Below are 21,436 nucleotides of genomic sequence, written 5' to 3'. Positions count from 1 at the left end.
GAAGTTTCTCGGATGAGAGGTCAAATGTCTTCAAGCAACTTAAAGAAGTCCAGACGCTTTTCTTTGCAAGCTCCTTTGACTACGATGACCTGGATGACTGAGAACCTTCACAGACATTATCAGAAGCAGTTACAAAAAGTGAACAGCAGGTGTCAGTGTTTTCCTTTTTCTGCAGGAGCAACACAGATGAAAAACCTGTTATGACCAAAAAAAAAACCCTGTATATAGGATACAGACATTTTGACTCTGTCATTCTGTAGAGATGCATATAGTTGTTATGTGAGTGATCACATTTATCTTATGTTAAATGTAAAAAATTGTTGTTCAATTCAATTCAATTCAATTCAATTTTATTTATATAGCGCCAAATCACAACAAAAGTCGCCTCAAGGCGCTTCATAGATACAGAGAAAAACCCAACAATCATATGACCCCCTATGAGCAAGCACTTTGGCGACAGTGGGAAGGAAAAACTCCCTTTTAACAGGAAGAAACCTCCGGCAGAACCAGGCTCAGGGAGGGGCGGCCATCTGCTGCGACCGGTTGGGGTGAGAGAAGGAAGACGGGATAAAGACATGCTGTGGAAGAGAGACAGAGGTTAATAACAGATATGATTCAATGCAGAGAGGTCTATTAATACATAGTGAGTGAGAAAGGTGACTGGAAAGGAAAAACTCAATGCATCATGGGAATCCCCCGGCAGCCTACATCTATTGCAGCATAACAAAGGGAGGATTCAGGGTCACCTGGTCCAGCCCTAACTATATGCTTTAGAAAAAAGGAAAGTTTTAAGCCTAATCTTAAAAGTAGAGATAGTGTCTGTCTCCCGAATCCAAAACTGGAAGCTGGTTCCACAGAAGAGGGGCCTGAAAACTGAAGGCTCTCCCTCCCATTCTACTTTTAAATACTCTAGGAACAACAAGTAGGCCTGCAGAGCGAGAGCGGAGCGCTCTAATAGGGTGATATGGTACTACAAGGTCATTAAGATAAGATGGGGCCTGATTATTTAAGACCTTGTATGTGAGGAGCAGGATTTTGAATTCAATTCTGGATTTAACAGGAAGCCAATGAAGGGAAGCCAAAACAGGAGAAATATGCTCTCTCTTTCTAGTCCCTGTCAGGACTCTTGCTGCAGCATTTTGGATTAGCTGAAGGCTTTTCAGTGAGTTTTTTGGACATCCTGATAATAATGAATTACAGTAGTCCAGCCTGGAAGTAATAAATGCATGAACTAGTTTTTCAGCGTCACTCTGAGACAGGATATTTCTAATTTTAGAGATGTTGCGCAAATGGAAGAAAGCAGTCTTACATATTTGTTTAATATGTGCGTTGAAGGACATGTCCTGGTCAAAAATGACTCCAAGGTTCCTCACCGCGTTACTGGAGGCCAAGGTAATGCCATCCAGAGTAAGAATCTGATTAGATACCATATTTCTAAGATTTTCAGGGCCGAGTACAATAACCTCAGTTTTAAAGTTGTTAAGTGCTGTGCTGTGGAATAACAGTCTAGCCACGTGTAGAGGTTCCTGAAAATGTAGAAACATCATGTTTTTCTTCTTCAATCAAATGAAATACAAGTTAAATGTCTAAAGGAGATTTTTTTTTAAACATTCTTTTCAAACATAATGAAAGCACCAAAAGATGAAAATATATATTTTAAAGAATAGTGTTCAGCCCTCTAATAATCCCAGGAATTTAGAGAAAGTAAATAATAGTGGAGCTGTGAGCACATGATTGGCTTTAATGAGTTTCTTTTATTCACTCATCTGTATGTCAAAAGCCCAGCAGTTAACATGGGATCTGCTAATTTTATGACATGACTGTATCTGGTTCAGTGATGTGACATTATTACACTTTACTACTTTTGGTTACTGGGCTACTTTTGTAGCAAGATTAATCTGCAGAGTGTACCTGGAAAGTGTTTGATTGTCAGACTTTTTATTTTATTTGTTAACATTAAAATAACCACTTAATTTTAATGATTCAACACTCCATGTTTAGAGTCTTTTTCAATTTTTCCTTTTAGCAAACTGCTTATCTAGTTTAGGGTCATGTGGGTGCTGCATCCCAGCTGCCAAACGTCGGGTACATTCTAGGCATGTCTATTGCTTGGCTAATTTTTTCCGGCTCGGACTGAGCAGATCCCTCCAGCGCGCAGACCTCAGGCTCTGGCTGAGATGTGGCTGGGCTTGACTGAAGACTAGTAGCCACAGGGGTGTGAGCAGAGGATGCCGTGGCTATAGCAGGTGGTTTAGATGAAGATGGCGGCGTGGCAGCTGCAGACAGGTGAGACGTGGGGGATTACAGTCGATTACAGTCGTCCAGCCTGGAAGTAATAAATGCATGAACTAGTTTTTCAGCGTCACTCTGAGACAGGATATTTCTAACTTTAGAAATGTTGCACAAATGGAAGAAAGCAGTCTTACATATTTGTTCAATATGTGCATTGAAGGACATGTCCTGGTCAAAAATGACTCCAAGGTTCCTCACAGCGTTACTGCAGGCCAAGGTAATGCGTAAGAGTAAGAATCTGGTTAGATACCATATTTCTAAGATTTTCAGGGCCGAGTACAATAACCTCAGTTTGATCTGAATTAAGAAGCAGAAAGTTAGCGGCCATCCAGGTCTTTATGTCTTTAAGACATTCCTGCAGTTTAACTCATTGGTGTGAGGCTGAGCAGATCCCTCCAGCGCGCAGACCTCAGGCTCTGGCTGATTTCCTTAAATAGGTCGCTCCTAACGAGAGTGATCTCGTGGCTGCAGGTGACGAGCGGCAGGTGTGGCTGCCTCCAGCACAGGAATACTTCCAAGATCGCCATCCTTCTGGCAACCAAAACATCCGGGAGTGCGAACATAACATAGCACACACACACAGGGAGACTGAGAAACTAGTGATGTGCGATACCACTGATTTCCTTTACGATCTGATACCAAGTAAAATTCAGGGTGGTATCGACAATACTGATCCGATACCGATACTTCGTACAAAAATTTAATGTTTTATTGTATTTCAAATTATAGCTTCATATTGATTACAGGACATCAACTTACTTGTTCTTATTGCTTAATAATGCAGAATTATATAGAAATAAAAAAGTTGTGCACTATTTGAACACTTTGAACACAGCACTAAATGACTCCGCGGGAGACGTCTATCTCACGCTAGCAGCACCTGTCCCTCTCCTCCTTTTCAGTTCTCCTCAACATACGCTCGTCATATTCTGTGATATGATTTACTCTGAGGTGTTTGACGAGGTTAGTGGTGTTGCCACAACACCTCACTGTCTTGCCACATGTATTGCAAACCGCGTTATGGCTGTTTGTGGAGGCAAAATATGTCCACACGTGACTTTGTTTACGCTCAGCCATTGTTGTGAGTGCGCACGCCAAGGGGCTACAACACATTTATACAGCTGTATTTTGCATGTGACTATGAAAAGCGGAAGAGGAAATAGTTCCTTTCAATTTAGATGATCCGAATGACGGATGCGAATCAGAGTTTCTTTCCACTGCGTTCCTTTTAATGATAAACTACAAATTTACCCCAAGGCACTAAAATATTGATATTTTAATATGAGAATCGATTCTAGAACATAAATAACTGGTACAGGAGGAATCGATATTTCAGTATCGATTCCACTAGGAGAAACAGGAAAGAGACAAAAAACACCAAAAATACATGAGCCCTGGGCCCCTAGACCCAGGCCGTGACAAAAGGATGCTAAATTATTTGGTTGAAATTAAATTGTCAACGAGCTCTGAATTCAAACAAACCATGAAAAATCCAATTAAAATACTATGCATCAGGCTAGTCTATTTTGCAGACATTTCATCAGTAGCAACTCAAAATACTCAGTAATTTTTATTGCTCCCACATCCTTGTATGCATGCCTGACAATAGGATGATTGCTTGTGTCCTGGGAGATCTCATTCCACATGATGTGTGCCAATTCTCCATTAGCGAGTTAATGCGGATGGGCTGCACAGTGCGAACGCGTTAACAAGCTACCCGTGCTAACACGTTAAAGCCGTGCAGACCTTGCACGGGGCGATTCGCATTATGGCCCGTGTTTAGTCTCTGTTCCCATGTGTACTCTGTACTTTTCCTGTGTCCACGTTCCCGTCTAGTCACTTTTGGCTCTTTTCTGCTTCACAGAAAAGCTAAAACATAAAATCAGAAATGAACCAAAAGCAAGTTTAAAAAGATGAGTTTTTAGCTGTTTTTTTTAAAATGAAACCATGGAGTACACCCATCTCAGACTCAAAGGAAGGGAGTTCCAGAGTCTGGGGGCCACAGTTACAAATGCTCTATCGCCTTTCGTTTTCAGCCTCGTATGCTGGACGTCCAAGCCCTGATCACATGACCTCAGGGACCTGCTGGGGATGTACGGATGTAAAAGATCTCTGATATAGGTTGGCGCTTGTCCAGGCAGAGCCCTGAATGTCAAAGTCAAAATCTTGAAGTGGATTCTGAATTTTATGGGGAGCCAGTGCAACTGGATCAGCAGAGGTGTAACGTGAGAGTATTTAGAAGACTTGGAAGCTTTGCAGCAACATTCTGAACAACTTGCAGGTGATCCACAGAGGCTTTACATAAACACTGGAGACTCTAATAAGTGCAGTTTCAGTAGAGTGTCCTACATCCTGCCTGCTACACAGAACTCACCATGACATTCTAACAACAATTGTAAACATTGTCTTTACTTACCTGAGGTCTGCCTTCAGTTGAAACTGTGGGTAAAATGTGTAATATGATGAGTTTGTCTTGAACGTAGAAGTTGTGGTGGCCTAATTTACACCCCACCCCCACAGACATGTGGTCACACTCAAAGTGCAGATGGTTTATTTTCAGCATAGAAACAACTTTTTTTTTCTCCAACATGTACCCCACAATGAAGTTTAGTATACACTACTCAGTTGATCTGTGCTGTTTTCTATACCTAACATAGTGGCTACATGAAACTAATAATACAAAGTAAAGGAAAAGTAAACCTTTTTTTTGTTTGTAATACTTTTTGATTTTTTTGCTTTTTTAAAAATCTAAATAGTTAACAGTTATGTATTGATTTCTTTCCCCTTAAAATATTAATTTTCTGTACACTTTTTCATATGATCTGTAGGGATGGGTATTGATAAGATTTTAACGATTCCGATTCCATTTTCGATTCTGTTTAACGATTCGATTCCTTATCAATTCTCTTATCGATTCTTTTTTTTTAAAAAGGAGAACACTAAGGTCGATTAGCTTAGAACTGTGTTTTATATCTTCTCTTTGAACAAGATAGAAATTTAGGAGTAACATGGCCTTACAAACCCAACAGTGAGATCTTAAGAGATCCACAGTCTACGGCTCTTCAATGGGGTGTCACAGGGTCCCCAGGAAAAAAAATGTATATGTAAAATAATAAAATAAATATTCTCCTGTAGCAATAACAAAGTGTAACATAAATTATTCTGTAGCAATTACACAAGAATATCCAGTAATGTCCTGCCTACAATTAAACACATTCACTTACCAAAGTGAAATCGGGGCATCTGCTGTGGCAAATGGGTTCAAGCCTTTGACCACAAACTTAGACACTGCTCGGTGACATTCGTCTATCCTGGCCTGAAAGGAGACGCTACCGGTAGACTGCAGCGAGAGCTGCCAGCATCTGAGCCAGCCAGACTCTGTCTCTCTCATCATGGTCACTAAATGCACAGTAATAGCAGGTTTTGTAATAAGGTAAATCGCGCTAACATAATATGCAATGCTAATTGATTAGTTACCTGCAGTATTAACGGAAGAGGACGTGGAAACGCTACCGCTGCTGCTGGGTTGAGCTTCGCTAGTCCGGAGCGGATCAAAAACACGACATTCGTTGAAAGCAATCGCGTGTTTTTTGAGCAAATGCTTTTGCATGTTCGTAGTGTTTCCTCCCTTTGATGAAATCTCTACTTTGCAAGTATTGCACGTTGCCCTGTTGTCATCCTTTCTCATAAAGTGTAACCAAACTTTGGAGCGTTTGTGCCGCTCAGGCGCCGTGTTTCCTACTGGGTAAAAGACGCTACTCAACGTGATGACGTCATTCGGGGCGACTGGAATCGATAAGGGAATCGTTTTTAAAAGTGGCAAACGATTCCAAGGAATTGAAACAGTGGGAACCGGTTCTCAACAAGAACCGGTTTTCGATACCCATCCCTAATGATCTGTGTTCCCATGTTTGCTTTGTACACGTACTTTTAATGCTTGGCAACTGCTTTAGGTTGTTTATAAACCCAGTGATCAGCAGTTTGTGGTGTTGCCAGGCAGAAATAGAAATATTTCTACATGAACACGGTCCTGCATAAATGACTGACATATTGAGATACTTTTATATGGTAGGCCTGTTTAAGATTCAAACTATCAACTGACAACATAAATGTATCTGTGAGGAGTTTACTGCATAGATGACAGCAACAACAAGCAATTTTGTCATAGACTTTAACTTTACATCTTTATGAAACCAGAGAACTGCCACCTGCTGGCCTTTATTAAATGTAGACTCCATACTACAGTCATACTGAAGTCAGAAAAAGCTATTTTTTCAAGCAATATTTGTTTTATTTCACCAATACAGAAGAAACTGAAGAAACAATGAACAGACAGAAAAATAACAGTCCTGTATTTAAACATACTGCTGTGTCTCATGTCAACAGTGCAGTAAACCAAACTAAATGAATATTATTTACAGTGATGTAAGACTCTTTTATTTCATCTTTAAAAGCATTGAATATACAAAAACGTCTTTATGTGTTTTAAAACTTGTACCAAACTCTTGTCCATGTCACACATCACAAGTATTCTTGCTGTTTGTTCAGTCCACTTATTAACAACAAAGGAGCGATGATGACATTAAGTTGCTGCCTCCTGCTGCAATATCTGAAGCTGTTTTGAAGCAGCTTCATTATTGAAATCACTGTCATCAGCTACAAGGATTGTCTTGGCTGCATATAGATATATGACAAACATAACAAATAGTACAGTATTATTTCCAAAAGTCAGTACAAGGGAGGAAATGGAAATGTTAATGTAACGAAACACAAATATAATCCAGAAAAACCAAATGTTAGCCCTAAATCCACAGAAAGAAAACCCATTATCATTTAAAAAAAGAAGAAGAAATCCATCCAAATTCCATCTACCGAATTTCTCACCCTTTCTCTAAGGGAGAGGCCAGCAACCCTTTGGAGGAAGCCCATTTCAGCTGCTTGTATCCATTATCTTGTTTGTTTTTTTCGTTCTCAAGGGACAAGTTATTATTTGGACATACTGTAGAAACAAAGAAAAATGATGTGGCAAACAAAATTATAAGCAAAAAATAAGTAGACTACTAAAACCTATGTGGGAAAGAAAAAAAAGGTGAACAACATTTAGATAGGCACTCCAGCAGCCTGTCAATGCATAAAAGAAACATAATCAAGTCCATGAAAGGACTGAGAAAGTCCATAGAAGATAAAACATAAACAGGACAGATGATTGTGGGAATGGGTATGGCGGAGAGTCTGATATTTGTGGAGGATGGTGTTTGGTTAATTTGTCAGAATTTGTAAAGTTTGATGCCCATTTCTCTATAACTGTGTTTTCATCAGCCCACCTGTCTGTGCTGTCAGTCACACTCTTCCATCAGCTGAGCACAGACATGCCAGCAGCTTGTCAATGCATCCTTTTAGCATGAAAAGAAACAGAATCAGGTCCACAAAAGGACTGAGCAAAAAAAAACCCCAAACAACAGAAAAGTAACGAAATATGTTACTGATGATTGTGGAAACAACGATTAGAAAGTAGTAAAAGAACAACAGAATCAAAATTCCTAGACTTCGACGTTTCTCCTCAGTGGGCACTGAGGTGGCAGCAGGCAGGGCTCTGAAGGTCCGAGCTAAGCAGAAGATGAACAGGGGGCCAGGGAGGACGGCATGAATAAATAATCGTCCTAATTCATCTAAGACTATGGCAAGAGGGACACTGACTATACAAAAAGCCCAGACTAGGACACAGACCAGCACAGAACTCCTCGTTTGTCTGAGGCAGTCCAACAGTGGATATGCGATGTGAAAACACCTGCAACAGAGGAGAGACACAAATTCTGTTTATAATTAATGAGAATAATATGATTCTGACTGTAAGGATGCTTTAAAGTACAATATAATGTTCAGAGACATGCAGGTACACACACTAAAAGACGAACAGGTACCTTTCCAGAGCAATGCACATCCTGAAGTACAGACTGGCCATCACACACGAGAGGTGAATAACAGCAGGTATGCTACTTCCTATTCTTAATAACCAAACAATCATTATGCAGATCTGGATTAGATTGGAGAGGAGGAGGTTTGTGTAATAGATGACAGGGACTGGACTCCTTCGCACCTGCAGGGAATATAAATGAATAATAAATAAATGCAATAATACACACGACATGCTGTTTATGCTGTTTTTATGATCTCTGGCAGCACAAGGAGAGTAATTCATAAAACAACTATCAATATTTATTTCAGATTGTAGCAACCTTTGTAAAATCAAAGTGTCTCTTGACTTCCTTGCTTTTCAGACTCTGATGTCAGAACTTCTCCTTTTTTCTAATGGTTCAAACTGGTGCATGTAAAGCACCAGAGGACAAAATACTCACTTGGGTTACTTCACAACACTACATATAATAGAAGTGTCAATCATTTAGAGGTGGTGTGAAGTTAAATTAAATTTTAGTGAAAGACCCTTTTAGGTTGATTGTGATAATAGTTGTTATTGTTGTGCTTAAATTTGTAATTTTGTAAATTTAGATATTTTTCTGTTCCTCCCCTACACATCTAGGATGTGGGGGAGGCAATTAGCTATAGTGTTTAACTGCAGGCACGTCCTATGTGAAGGTTCTCTGTCCTTACTTAGTGAGGATGTTTACTTCTTGCCATTTATGGCCTCGCCTATGCTTGTGTATGGTTGTGTACTGTTAAAAAGGGGTTAAGCCATATACAAGATGAGGGGAGATGACTTTTCTGACCAGCAGGAAGTCACGTATATAGAGAAATATACACACACATACAGACACCCACACATGTGCTCGCACATGCATGCACACACACACACACACAGTGCCTTAGCTTTTATGGCACACAATATGGGTTTTACATTGTTTTACAACTTGCCGGACGTCCCTTGCTAGCAAGTGAGAACCGTATGGAGTGTCTTGCTTTTGTTCACAATGACAAACCTCTGCACCAGCGAGGTCTGACATTAGAGCTAACAGATCCATTTCTAAAGAAATAAGATCTGTTTTGTTAGAGGCAATGTTGCCTTGATGAGAACAGTGACTTTAAGGTAACTTCTTTATGGTTTTTATGGTATGGGCTTTTAAATTCTGAATGACTCAGTAATATTGGGAAAAGAGCATTTTGTTTAAGTCACATCGTACATGTGATACGTGTGAAAGTCTGCATGTGTGTACGCTTCCATGTTTGCTGCCCTGTGAAAAACTAAATTACTGCACATTTAGAGGAACAGTTTGTCACTAGGATGGTGTCTGCACTGCCGAGGTGCAGCTGATTTAGGTCTTATTGCTCGTTCACTAAGAAGGAGAAAGTTCTTTCTGCTCCCAAGCGGGTCTTCAGAGTTTTTGTTTCTTAAATTAATTTAAAGTCAAATTATTTGAAAGATGAATTATTAAAATACAAAACATAGATTATATGTTTATAGATGGCTTTTTATACTTTTATACTACAAAAAACTATATTATAAAGTACAAAAACAAATATCCATCTTAATTTGATAAAGGGTCCAATTTCTAATAGTATGTGTAATATTTTAAGCTTTTAACTATTTAAAAGCATTTCAATCTCCGAAGCAGGAACCAGACCCATGTCCCGACCGACACATCACTACATGATATCACTGAGACGATCTATACTTATGCCCTCGATGTTTGTACCTTACAGAAACATATATATTTAAATATATATATATATATATATATATATACACATATACACTGAACAAAAATATAAACGCAACACCTTTGTTACTGCTCCCATTCCCCATGGGATGGACGTAGAGACCTAAAATTCATTCCAGATACACAATATAACCATCCCTCCCAAACAGTGGTCACAAATCAGTCCAAATGTGTGGTAGTGGGCACATCTGCTATATTGAGATAATCCATCCCACCTCACAGGTGTGCCACATCAGGATGCTGATCTGACATCATGAGTAGTGCACAGGTGTACCTCAGACTGCCCACAACAAAAGGCCACCCTGGAATGTGCAGTTTTGTCTCACAGCAAAATGCCACAGATGCCACAAGCAATGAGGGAGCGTGCAATTGGCATGCTGACAGCAGGAATGTCAACCAGATCTGTCGCCCGTGCATTGAATGTTCATTTCTCAACCATAAGCCGTCTCCACAGGCGTTTCAGAGAATATGGCAGCACATCCAACCGGCCTCACAACCGCAGACCTCGTGTAACCACACCAGCCCAGGACCTACACATCCAGCAGGTTCACCTCCAAGATCGTCTGAGACCAGCCACCCAGACAGCTGCTGGAACAATTGGTTTGCACAACCAAACAATTTCTGCACCAACTGTCAGAAACCGTCTCAGGGACGCTCAACTGCATGCCCGTCGTCCTCATCGGGGTCTTGACCTGACTCCAGCTCGTCGCCGTAACAGACTTGTGTGGGCAAATGCTCACATTCGATGGCGTCTGGCACGTTGGAGAGGTGTGCGCTTCACGGATGAATCATGGTTCACATTGTTCAGGGCAGATGGCAGCTGAGAATGTCCCAGTTCTTGTATGGCCAGCATACTCACCGGACATGTCACCCATTGAGCATGTTCGGGATGTGCTTGACCGGCGTATACGACAGCGTGTACCAGTTCCCACGAATATCCAACAACCTCGCACAGCCATTGAAGTGGAGTGGACCAACATTCCACAGGCCACAATTGACAATCTGATAGACTCCATGCGACGATGTGTTGCACTGCATGAGGCAAATGGTGGTCACACCAGATACTGACCGGTTCTGGGACCCCAGACCCCCAATAGCGCAAAAAACTGCACATTCCAGGGTGGCCTTTTGTTGTGGGCAGTCTGAGGTACACCTGTGCACTACTCATGATGTCAGATCAGCATCCTGATGTGGCACACCTGTGAGGTGGGATGGATTATCTCAATATAGCAGATGTGCCCACTACCACACATTTGGACTGATTTGTGACCACTGTTTGGGAGGGATGGTTATATTGTGTATCTGGAATGAATTTTAGGTCTCTACGTCCATCCCATGGGGAATGGGAGCAGTAACAAAGGTGTTGCGTTTATATTTTTGTTGAGTGTATATATATATATATATATATATATTCCCATTTTCAGACCATGAAAATGTGCTGTGGACATGCATGTAAATGTAATCAAGTTTGTTGTCTTTGCTGTGTTGAAACAATGTTGATTGTTTTACTTTAGTAATTAATCAGCACAGTTTTACAGTTAAATGAGCTCTTTGAAACACCGTTTGTAGTTGATGGCTTGAGTGTTGTTAAAGTCTAAATTTTGGTGAACTCTCATTTTACACATTGACATTTGTTATACTAATAGGCAACTTCTACAGTGGAACGGAACACTCTTTTAAGTCATTCAGTAAGTTATTATTATTATTATTATTATTATTATTATTATGAAGAGGATACAGGCTAGTGAGGAGAAAGAGAAGGGGAAGACGGGTTAGAGTCAAACTCTGCCACTCATTTAACTCATTTGTGGGTATTTGCTCAACCTGTGAGCTAAATCAGCACTAGTAAGCTTGAACTCGAGTGTAAAGGACTAATTATTTAATTTTAATGATCCATAATTAAGTCATTCCCTTCCTTTATTTATGTATTTATTTTGCTAAATCGTCAAATTATTCACATATAAAAAAATTTTTTATTTACTTACCACACAACAAATCATCAGTATGGTCAAAGGAAGGCAGACACACGTGTCGATCCACATCATCACTTCTAGGACTTTCTGAAACTCTAGATAATTTCCTGTGATAGGGTTTTGTAGGAATCTATACACTTTTGGTGTGGCATAGAAAATGATTTAAAAAAGCAGCAGGTTAACATAGTCATGAAATTACTGATTATGTTGGTAAACAAGCAGCAAAGGCAACTGATAATAACGTGGAATAGCCTCAAATGTGCTGGAGAATTAACTTTTAACTTTAATTAAAGTTAAAAATAAAAACAGATTGTCAAAACAAAAGTTGGCACAGAATAATAAACAGTGGTGGTGAAGAAAAGGATTATGAAAATATAAAATAAACACAATTTAAAGTCGATTGCTAACACTTGATTAAAACTCAACTGGATTCAACTTTTTTGTGAGTTCAGAGAAGTTTACAATTATTTGATTAACCATAAATTTCAATCAAACTAACTCTAATATAAAATCTACTTTGCATTACTGATCTTGATAACTTTACATGCCAATCTTTAAAAATGATTCAGAAATTGCTCATGAAATATCCCTGCACAGCAACAATGAAAACAAAAACACCTCTATGCAGCTTTAAATTATCCTTATAACCTTCATGTTTGCAAGTTAGGATTTTAGACTCTATGACAGGGCCATTCAATTACAGCTTATTGGGTCAGATTCTCAGAGCAAGGAATTTAACTGGACCAGGAATTTTCAGCTCTCAGTAAGAGCATGTTGTGATGAACCAACACAAATGTACTGAAATAAATCTAATTCAGTTCTGTCAAAGCCATCAGTGCACTAACCATAGCAGTGATACATATGAATACATCTACTGCTGCAGGCTCTGTTTTAAATCAACATGTGTGATTAGGCTGCATGGTTCACATTGCACATTGTGTTGCTATGCAGGCTACAGTTACGCTGACATTCTGTGGGAGAAGTTATTTATATTAATTAGTCAAATAGATTGAGGAGGTACAGTTAGTGCATTACCAACACACACATTCACAAAAAGCTGCTCACTCCAAGCACAAAAGAAAAGAAGGTAGTGACTTTAATAAACTATCTCCAGATGTTCTAATTCAGTCAGTTTCTATGTTTTTTATAACTATTCCTCTCTTCAGGTAGAAATAATATGAACATGAATAAAATAAGTGTCGCCCTTACTTGTCTCAGGACTGTTTCCAGCTGAACCGTTGGGTAAAATCTGCAATATGACAAGTTTGTCTTGAACGAGGAAGTTGTGGTAACACACTTTATAATCTCCACCCCGTACTCACTGACGTTCAAACTCACAGAAGCCCAAACATGAAGCCAGCGAGAGTCAAGATATATTTTAACTTAAATGATCAGTACAACAACTAAGCTGCATCGTTTCTGTTCTGCTGATGGTTTTATTTTGCTTTACAGTCACAAAAGCACATGCATTTTAATCAAGATTTTTACTCAGTCCAACTGTTGCCTAAACCACAACTCAGATCCAGCAAACTTAAAATATCAGGGATTAAAAACGTTGTGACAGCAAACATGACATCAGCTCCTGTGACTGTTAGTAAAAGTTTTTATTCAGGTAGAAATCTGGTCTCAAAGGTGTTTCCATGGCACATTATCAGCAGTAGCAGTTTAAAGCCACGGGGCAGCTGATGGCCTGATCCCCATGAAGTAGACAACCAAAAAGCTCTAATGTCTCTTAATACATGTGACAGTATTTTTACACAAGCTAGTACACATTGTTGAATAGTATCTTTATAACAGGTTATAGAGGGAGGCAAAAGTAGTCGTATCTTTACTACAATCATCGAGTGGATAACAGTAAACTGATTAAAGAAGAACAGAATCTGCTGCTCTTTGAAAAATAAATAAATTCTGGCAGTATTCATTTAAATAACCATATAAATGAATTACAGCTAAAATTAAATCTGTATTTCAGTTTCAAACTAAATAATTTCTGCAGTTTTGGTGAATCTATAATCTCTTATTTAACACTCAAAAATTTATGTCTAACAATTATATTTTCTTGTATAATGAGCACAGAGCTGCTTTTTGATAAAAACACTTTCCTTTTTATGGGAATAATTATTAGAACATCACTTGTGAATTAAAGCTGGAAATACTCCCAAACAAATGTAGTATATACATGTGTTTTTCTTAACTTTATTAAAACCTGCAGTTGGCAGCTGCTTTATGAACCCATATTTGTGACTGTATGAACCTCTAACAAGCTTAATCTTCCTGTTTGCACCATATTAAAACCCACAGACCCACCAGATGAGAGTGGCTGAAGTGGCAACAAACACCTTGTTGATGATTTTTAAAGATCGCTATCTTCAGTCAGAACCTGTGACCTCAGAGGTGTGAACAGAGACAGGGTGTGAAAGTTCTGACACATCTGTAGAGGTTATTAAGCTTTTAATGCAAACTAACTTACTGGCAATATTTTGTTTATTTACTTTAATAGAAAGAGTTGAATAGAATAGAATAGAATAGAATAGAATAGAATAGAATAGAATAGAATGCCTTTATTGTCACTATACCAATGTACAATGAAATACAGAGAATCTCCTACTGAGTGTAAACATGTGGGAGAAGAAAGGGGGGTGAGGTGCACAGTTTCTGCAGCACTATATATATTTGAACAGTATTTTGAAAAAAAAAAACAGCAACAAAAAAACAAAGAAGAAACAAGGCGCAGTTTCCAAGGCTGTCCATACCCGAAGCCTTGGAAACTGCTAAGCCATGGCTCACAGCCTTGGCCAGCTGCTTGATGAGGTACACCAGAGAGATAGAAGGCAGGAGAATAAACCAGCCGTTCTCCACAGAACCAGCCAATTTGTACTCTCAGTGGCAGGGTAGGCAGGCCTGAACCCTCTCAGTGAAATCACTGACAACACTGGCTATGGATACTGACTACGGAGTGTATGAGTTGTCAGCCACCTCCTGTACATGGATGACATCAAGCTGTATGCCAAGAGTGACATTGATTAACTGATCCACACCACCAGGATATACAGCAATGACACTGGATGAAATGTAGTCAGATGATAACAAAGAGAGGGAAGGTAGTCAGAACTGAGGGGATCGAACTACCTGTTGGACTTCCAGATACAGACGGACAAATGGTGGTGGCTACCCAACTGGTCATAGTGGTGGTAGGCACACAGAAGAAGACGACTGTAGTGATAAACGTAGCGGTTCCGAATGACAGCAACACCAAGAAAAAGGACCAAAGGTCTGCTAGATGATGTGAATCATCTAGCTGACCTTCTGAGGGTACTTCACGTAGTCTTGGTAACCAGCTACAGGGGATTCAGGTTTCAAGCTTCACCATAATCCTATCTTTCAGGTCAGTTCCTCTATTCCTCAGTCTGCTCCAAAGGCGTGTAGTCTTACCACTAACCTATCCAGCTCCATACTGATATATATATAATATTTAATCACACTGGTTTTCAGTACTCAAAGAGTTTTAGAAGGCTAAAGTATTAGCTGGCATAATGTTAGCTTACAATGTTATATTATTGTTTAGCCGACTCCTGTCAGCTGTCCAGAGATGGCTGGGTCTGATATCTGCTGATGATAACCAGCTGCGACAATATCAAGAATAAATAAACATGGTCCTGATTTCTTATGTTCGAACACTTCAGGTGAGGAGGAACAGGAGGAGATGGAGATGAGGAGAAGAGAGTAGTGGTGGAGTAGAGGAGGCAAGAGAAGACAAAAATATTGTTTGAAACAGATACTGATTAGAACTTCATATAACTGATACTACTATTCATTTCATGCAGCGATGTGCACATGACGTCACATATCTCTCAGCAGATACCCCTGTTTGTTAATTGTCTGGCCGGTTATATTAAGTAAACCTTAGTTGTGTTTTTGTTTAACTGGCTCAATGAATATTAAGCTCATAGCTCTTTTGCACACATCTCTGTTTCACACTTCAATATTTTGTCTTATTTGTTGTCTTCATTTATTTATTTGTGCTATTTGTATTTTTATCTGTTCTGTTTCTATTGTATATATTAATCGGCATCTGTGTGTGGACAGCAAAGAAAGAATTTCATTGCACAGAGAAATGCCTTTTTTTCTATGGACACATGACAGTAAACACTTTGAATCTTTGAATGTAAAATACTGTGAATAAACACAATGTATTTTCAGTTCTGTGTTGTTTATAAATAATAATAAAATAATAATAATAATAAAGATAATAAGAAGGAATGCAACTTCCAAGGACAATATTTATTCATTTATTTATTTTTGATAATTCAAAGAAGATTTTAACAAATGAGGAATTCAGGTATTTTACTTCAAATGTTGGGGAAAAAAAAGGTAATTTTTACACATAAAAACCTGCAACCATAAAACATCTTCCAACAATAACAATTGGAGGAGTTGAATACAAAGCTAACACAGGAAACCCTTCACACCTACAGGAAGTTTAGGATCACCAGTTAAACTAACCCTAATGCAGGTTTTGGACTGCAGGTATTAAAAGTACCTGACGAGGGCGCTCACAGACCTGAGGAGAACATGCAAACTCCAAACTGAAAGGCCCCAAACTGGATATGAACCCGGGTCCTTCTGGCTACCTCACCACCACGGGGCCTTTAGAAGAAATTATGAAACAATTTCTACTTTTAAACTGACATCATCCAACTACTCAACAAAACAATTCTTACAGCCTGAGGCTTCAGCTGAAGAAAGACTTTGGATGGTGTTTGCTTATCTCACACTTTCTAATTCCTCTTCATCTTCCCTACTCTGGGATTTTCTTTCCTCTTTCCCTTCATCTCTGACTACATGATCTGACCTGTCTGTGCTAACATCAGTAACATCTTCTGTGTTGTTGCTCTCCATACTGCAGCAGCACAGATGTGCCAGCAGCCTGTCAATGGGTCCTTTACATATGAAAGCAAACGAAATGAAGTCCAACAATGAACTTAAAAGAAATAGGATCATAGTGATAAAATCAATAGTTGTGACAGAGTGAGGTGAATAAAAAGTCAAATTTAGTAGACGCAAGTTAAGAGTTAATAGAATGACTGCAGGAAGGTTTATAAGAAAGTAATTAAGCAGCAACAGAACCAAGGTTCCTACAGTTCTTCGTTTTTCTTCAGTGGGCACTGAGGTGGCAGCAGGCAGAGCTTTAAGTGTCCCAGCGAGACAGAAGATGAACAGGGGGGCAGGGAGGGCGGCATAAATGATTAAACGTACAAGGTCATGTAAGACTATGGCAACAGCAACACTAACACTACAAAGGACCCAGACCAGAGCACAGACCAGCAGAGAACCCTCAGTTTGTCTGAGGCAGTCCAACAGTGGGCAGGCGATGAAACAATACCTGCAACACAAAACAGACAGATGATCAGATTATCACACAGAATAGTTTGTTTCTGAACGATGCCTCATAGTTCAGTATAATATTCAGAGACATGCACACACACACGCACTGGTACCTTTCCAAAGCAATGCACAACCTGAAGTAAAGACTGGCCGTCACAGCAAAATAGTAAATGAAACGTGCAATGTTGTTGTAATGCAGTATTTCCTCCCAAAAGAACATCATGTTGCGATAGATTAGAACGGAGATGATGAGGTTTGTGTAATAGATGACAGGAACCTGATATCTTTGACCCTGCAGGAAATATTAATTGAAACCACATTAATACAGTAATAAAGATTATATAGTCATAAGTGTAGATTAATGTGTATGAAGAGTAAATAAATAAATAAAATATATTTAGTTTACTTCTTAAAAAGTAAGTTATTTGTATGTTGGAAAAGATGAAAAATAATAATAATTACAATGTATTGTTTTGAATTAATTATTCATACACCTCAAAATAATCACAAATTTCAAACACTCACATCGGCACCTAGAATATCAAATTAATCTGACTTGCATGTCCAGCAGAAACAAAACGAATATTTAAACACAGCACCTTCCTGCCTGATCACAGTGAAGCGAAAGTGCGGGAGATATACTAAATATTTTTTAATTTAATTTAATTTTTCAATAAGAAAGTAAAATTTGGTCTCCAGGATTTAGAAAGGTCAGATGCAGAGCATACAGGAAGATTAACAGAAGCAGTTACAAAAAGTGAACAGCAGGCGTCCCACTGTGTCAACCTGTTTTCTTTGACTATAACAGCAACACAGATGAGTGACAACCAGAACCAAAAAAACCTGGTATCTCTCAAAAAACAGTGTATATAGAATTATATATTGCAGTTACTGAGAATATTACAGAGAATGATCACAGCTACCTTAAGACATATCTAAAAAAAATTAAGTGTTGACTGTTTTGCTGTAGAATAACAATATAGTCCGGTGCAGAGGTCACTGAATGGTCTAAAAATGTGAGGCTAAAATTTAGACCCAACATGTGTTTTTTTCTTCAGCCAAACTGCAAACATGTTGAACGTCTACATGAGATTTTGGCTTTAAGGAGTTTCATTTATTCACTCATCTGTATGTCAAAAGCCCAACAGTTAACATGGGACGTGCTAATTTATGACATGACTGTATCTGGTTCAGTGAAGTTGAATGATTAAAATTTTTACTTTACTTTTGCTGCACCAATAAAATAATATGTTAAGAATTTATTATTTTATTCTCTATTCCTACACTATTAATGGGCTACTTTTGTAGTAAGATGAATCTACAGAGTGTAACTGCACTGTAAAATGTAATTCTAGATGTTTGTTATTGTAACATATTATTCTATATCAGTTTGACAATAGATGACTGAAGTTGTTGTTATAACATAGAATTACAAAATAAAAACGTCCCAATTACACCAAAAAAAGCTAACTTAAAAACTCATGTCCAGCTAAATCAGCAACTTATGTGAACTTGACAATGTGGGGAAGTTGAGCACAGCAGGATTCCACGTGACTGCTATCGAGGTGCATCATGGGGAATTGGCGGTTAACGACATTCATTCATTCATTTCATTCATTTATTTGTTCATTTTCAGGCACAACAAATACCTATATTGAACATAAAATGCACAAAACACACATGCTCACATTACTTGGACGTTTTCTAATCGTCTTCATTGGAATCTGCTTTCAAGGTGAGTAACATTGATTATAACTATAAGGAAAGAGAGCTACAAAAGTTGGAACATGTTTTGAATTTATGGCATGACGCGGGTTTTTCTCTTTTACCGAAATGTTTGCTTTAGCTAATGTAACTTTAGCCGACAAGGTCCAGCTTGTGTGTCATGACCAAACTTAATACTGACCTAATACCTAATACTGACATATGACCTTTTTTATGGGTTTAATGTGGCACTGACCAAATCATAAGTATTGTGCCGCTAGCTTTAAGGTTGTGCACTCAAACACTGTTGCAATATTAGCAAGCTAACTCAGCTAATTAATAAAGCTTATTTCATATTGTCTCTGTACTTGTAAATTTCTTTCAAGTTCACAGGCTGTTGTATTTTGGTGGAAGTTCATTTTGGAAATATTTCCAATAATCATTTTCTAAAGGAAGATCCCTCACAGACTCTCAAGACTGTGAGGGTTAGCATTGTTTCTTTTAGTAAATTTAATAATTACAGCACCAAAGTGGATTTTAAATGAAACAATCAAGTGGTGATTGAAGTGCAGACTTTCAGCTTTAACTCAAAGGGTTAACTCCCTCCTCCCTGTAGATGCCACATGATAACATGTGTACTTTTTCTACACCAAATGTATTATTACAAGATCTTTGACACTGGAGATGGTCTGGGTTTTAGAGAAATTAACTGGCAAGCTAGCATTGATATTATTAGTGTCTTGTGTTTATTCATGTCTTCACCAGGGTCTTTGACATTTCGCTGCTGTACTGTTCACTTCAGCTTTACGTTTGATTTCTCACATTGTATATTGTAATGGCAGAGATATTAGGATATTTAAGTGCCTGCAGTGGCTGCTACAGCTGTGGGGGGCAATACTTTGGTGAAGTGTCCTGGACCCTGGAAATAAAGTTACCTTGAACGTTACCTTGAAGAGACTGTGTAGACTTAACTTAAAATTTTAAGGCAGCCCTTTACATCATATTTTTAAGTTGAAACAACAACTTATATTTTACAGTGTGGAAAATGTTTGATTGTCAGACTATTTTATTTGTGAGTATTTAAGCAATCACTTAATTTTAATGATGACTCAACAGTCCATGTTTATTTATTTATTATTTCAGTTTTTCCTTTTACCCAACTGTTTATCTTGCTCAGGGTCATGTGGGTGCTGGATCGTATCCCAGCTGTCACTGGGCCAAAGGTAGGCAGGTCGGCAGTCTTTTGCTGGGCTAATTTTTATTTCTTTTCTTTTTTAATATATTTTATTCTATTGTTAATTTTAATTTTAATTTTGTTTTTTCATTGTGACATACTTACAACACACACAGCAGAAGAACAGTATGGTCACGGGAAGGAAGAAGCAGACCTCGATCCATATCAGGACTCCCCACATCTCCATCTGACTTTCTGTGTGGTGGAGTTGCTGTAGAAGAATTTTCTACTCTGAATTTTCTACTCTGAAAAAAAAAAATATGTGAAACAGCAGGTGGTGAAAGTGATTCACTGGTTTGCTCTAAATGCTGGAAAAACACTGAGTTCCTCCAAATGACCCTCCTCAAACTCATATTTTTTTTTCCCGTTTGACTTAAAATACATGTGTGGGAAAAGTCACACACAGTTAGACGGAGAAACAGGAGAGAGACAACAAAACACCAAAAATACAAAAAAAGCTGTATTTCGCATATGACTATGAAAGGCAGAAGAAGAAGTAGTTCCTTCCAATTTAGATGATCTGAATGATATAGTTTATTTCCACTGGGTTCCTGTTAATGATAAACTAAAAATTTATCCCAAATTATTAAAATATCGATATTTTAATATCAGAATCGATTCTAGAACATAAATAACTGGTACCGGAGGAAGCGATATTTCAATATTGATCCACACACCAGAAACAGGGAAGAGACAAAAAACACCAAAAATGAGCCCTGGGTCCCTTGACCCAGGCCGTGACAAAAGGATGCTAAATTATTTGGTTGAAATTCAATTGTCAACAAGCTCTGAATTCAAACAAACCATGAAAATCCAATTAAAATCTTATGCATCAGGCTAGTCCATTTCATCAGCAGCAACTCAAAATACTCAGTAATTATTAATGCTCCCACATGCTTGTATGCATGCCTGACAATAGGATGATGTCTTGTGTCCTGGGGGATCTCCTCCTACATCTAGGATGATGTGGGTACAAGGGCATCACTGAGCTCCTGGAAAGTGACCCAGAGGTTTTCCATTGGCTTTAGGTGAGTTTGGGGTCCAGTCAGTGGTATTAATTCCTTCATCTTCCAGGAGCTGCCTGCTCTCACTACATAAGACCGAGTATTGTGTTGCACCAGGAGGAACCCAGAACCCACTACACCAGTGCAAGGGCTGGGTTCCAAGGATATTAT

General features: G+C 38.7%; 2 protein-coding genes and 1 long non-coding RNA gene across 3 annotated transcripts; all 3 read right to left on the bottom strand.

The window, feature by feature from the left end:
- Positions 1–79: 79 nt before the first annotated feature.
- LOC147315792 (uncharacterized) lies at positions 80–12,010 on the bottom strand. Its single transcript, XM_086260170.1, has 5 exons — positions 11,951–12,010; positions 8,658–8,666; positions 8,214–8,389; positions 7,655–8,080; positions 80–149 (listed from the first exon to the last, which is right to left on the bottom strand). Exons 1-5 carry the CDS (start codon positions 12,008–12,010, stop codon positions 80–82), a joined length of 741 nt encoding a protein of 246 aa, XP_086116296.1.
- LOC147315793 (uncharacterized) lies at positions 329–6,177 on the bottom strand. The gene is made up of 4 exons (XR_015124319.1): positions 5,770–6,177; positions 5,517–5,691; positions 2,427–2,497; positions 329–2,326 (listed from the first exon to the last, which is right to left on the bottom strand). It is a non-coding gene; the product is annotated as an uncharacterized LOC147315793 (long non-coding RNA).
- A 4,692-nt stretch (positions 12,011–16,702) lies between the features above and the next one.
- LOC147315791 (uncharacterized) lies at positions 16,703–20,542 on the bottom strand. The gene is made up of 4 exons (XM_086258049.1): positions 20,367–20,542; positions 17,918–17,922; positions 17,437–17,615; positions 16,703–17,321 (listed from the first exon to the last, which is right to left on the bottom strand). Exons 1-4 carry the CDS (start codon positions 20,446–20,448, stop codon positions 16,703–16,705), a joined length of 885 nt encoding a protein of 294 aa, XP_086114175.1. The 5' UTR covers positions 20,449–20,542.
- Positions 20,543–21,436: the final 894 nt, after the last annotated feature.

This window comes from Aulonocara sp. 'chitande type north' Nkhata Bay, linkage group LG13 (genome assembly GCF_057382095.1).
Source record: "Aulonocara sp. 'chitande type north' Nkhata Bay isolate Kocher_YH1m ecotype deep benthic linkage group LG13, A_spYH_male_GT1.1, whole genome shotgun sequence".
Taxonomy (NCBI): domain Eukaryota; kingdom Metazoa; phylum Chordata; class Actinopteri; order Cichliformes; family Cichlidae; genus Aulonocara; species Aulonocara sp. 'chitande type north' Nkhata Bay.
This window is presented reverse-complemented; position numbering and strand designations above follow the sequence as displayed.

Excerpts from the sequence above, each read along its gene's own strand:
- LOC147315791 (XM_086258049.1), bottom strand. The coding sequence starts at position 20,448 with ATGGAGATGTGGGGAGTCCTGATATGGATCGAGGTCTGCTTCTTCCTT. Across the intron at positions 17,322-17,436 it reads TTGTGCATTGCTTTGGAAAG|GTATTGTTTCATCGCCTGCC; the intron begins GTACCAGTGCGT and ends TTTGTGTTGCAG.
- LOC147315792 (XM_086260170.1), bottom strand. The coding sequence starts at position 12,010 with ATGATGTGGATCGACACGTGTGTCTGCCTTCCTTTGACCATACTGATG. Across the intron at positions 8,081-8,213 it reads ATGTGCATTGCTCTGGAAAG|GTGTTTTCACATCGCATATC; the intron begins GTACCTGTTCGT and ends CCTCTGTTGCAG. Across the intron at positions 150-7,654 it reads AAGCTGCTGGCATGTCTGTG|CTGCTGTTCACTTTTTGTAA; the intron begins CTCAGCTGATGG and ends AAACACTGACAC.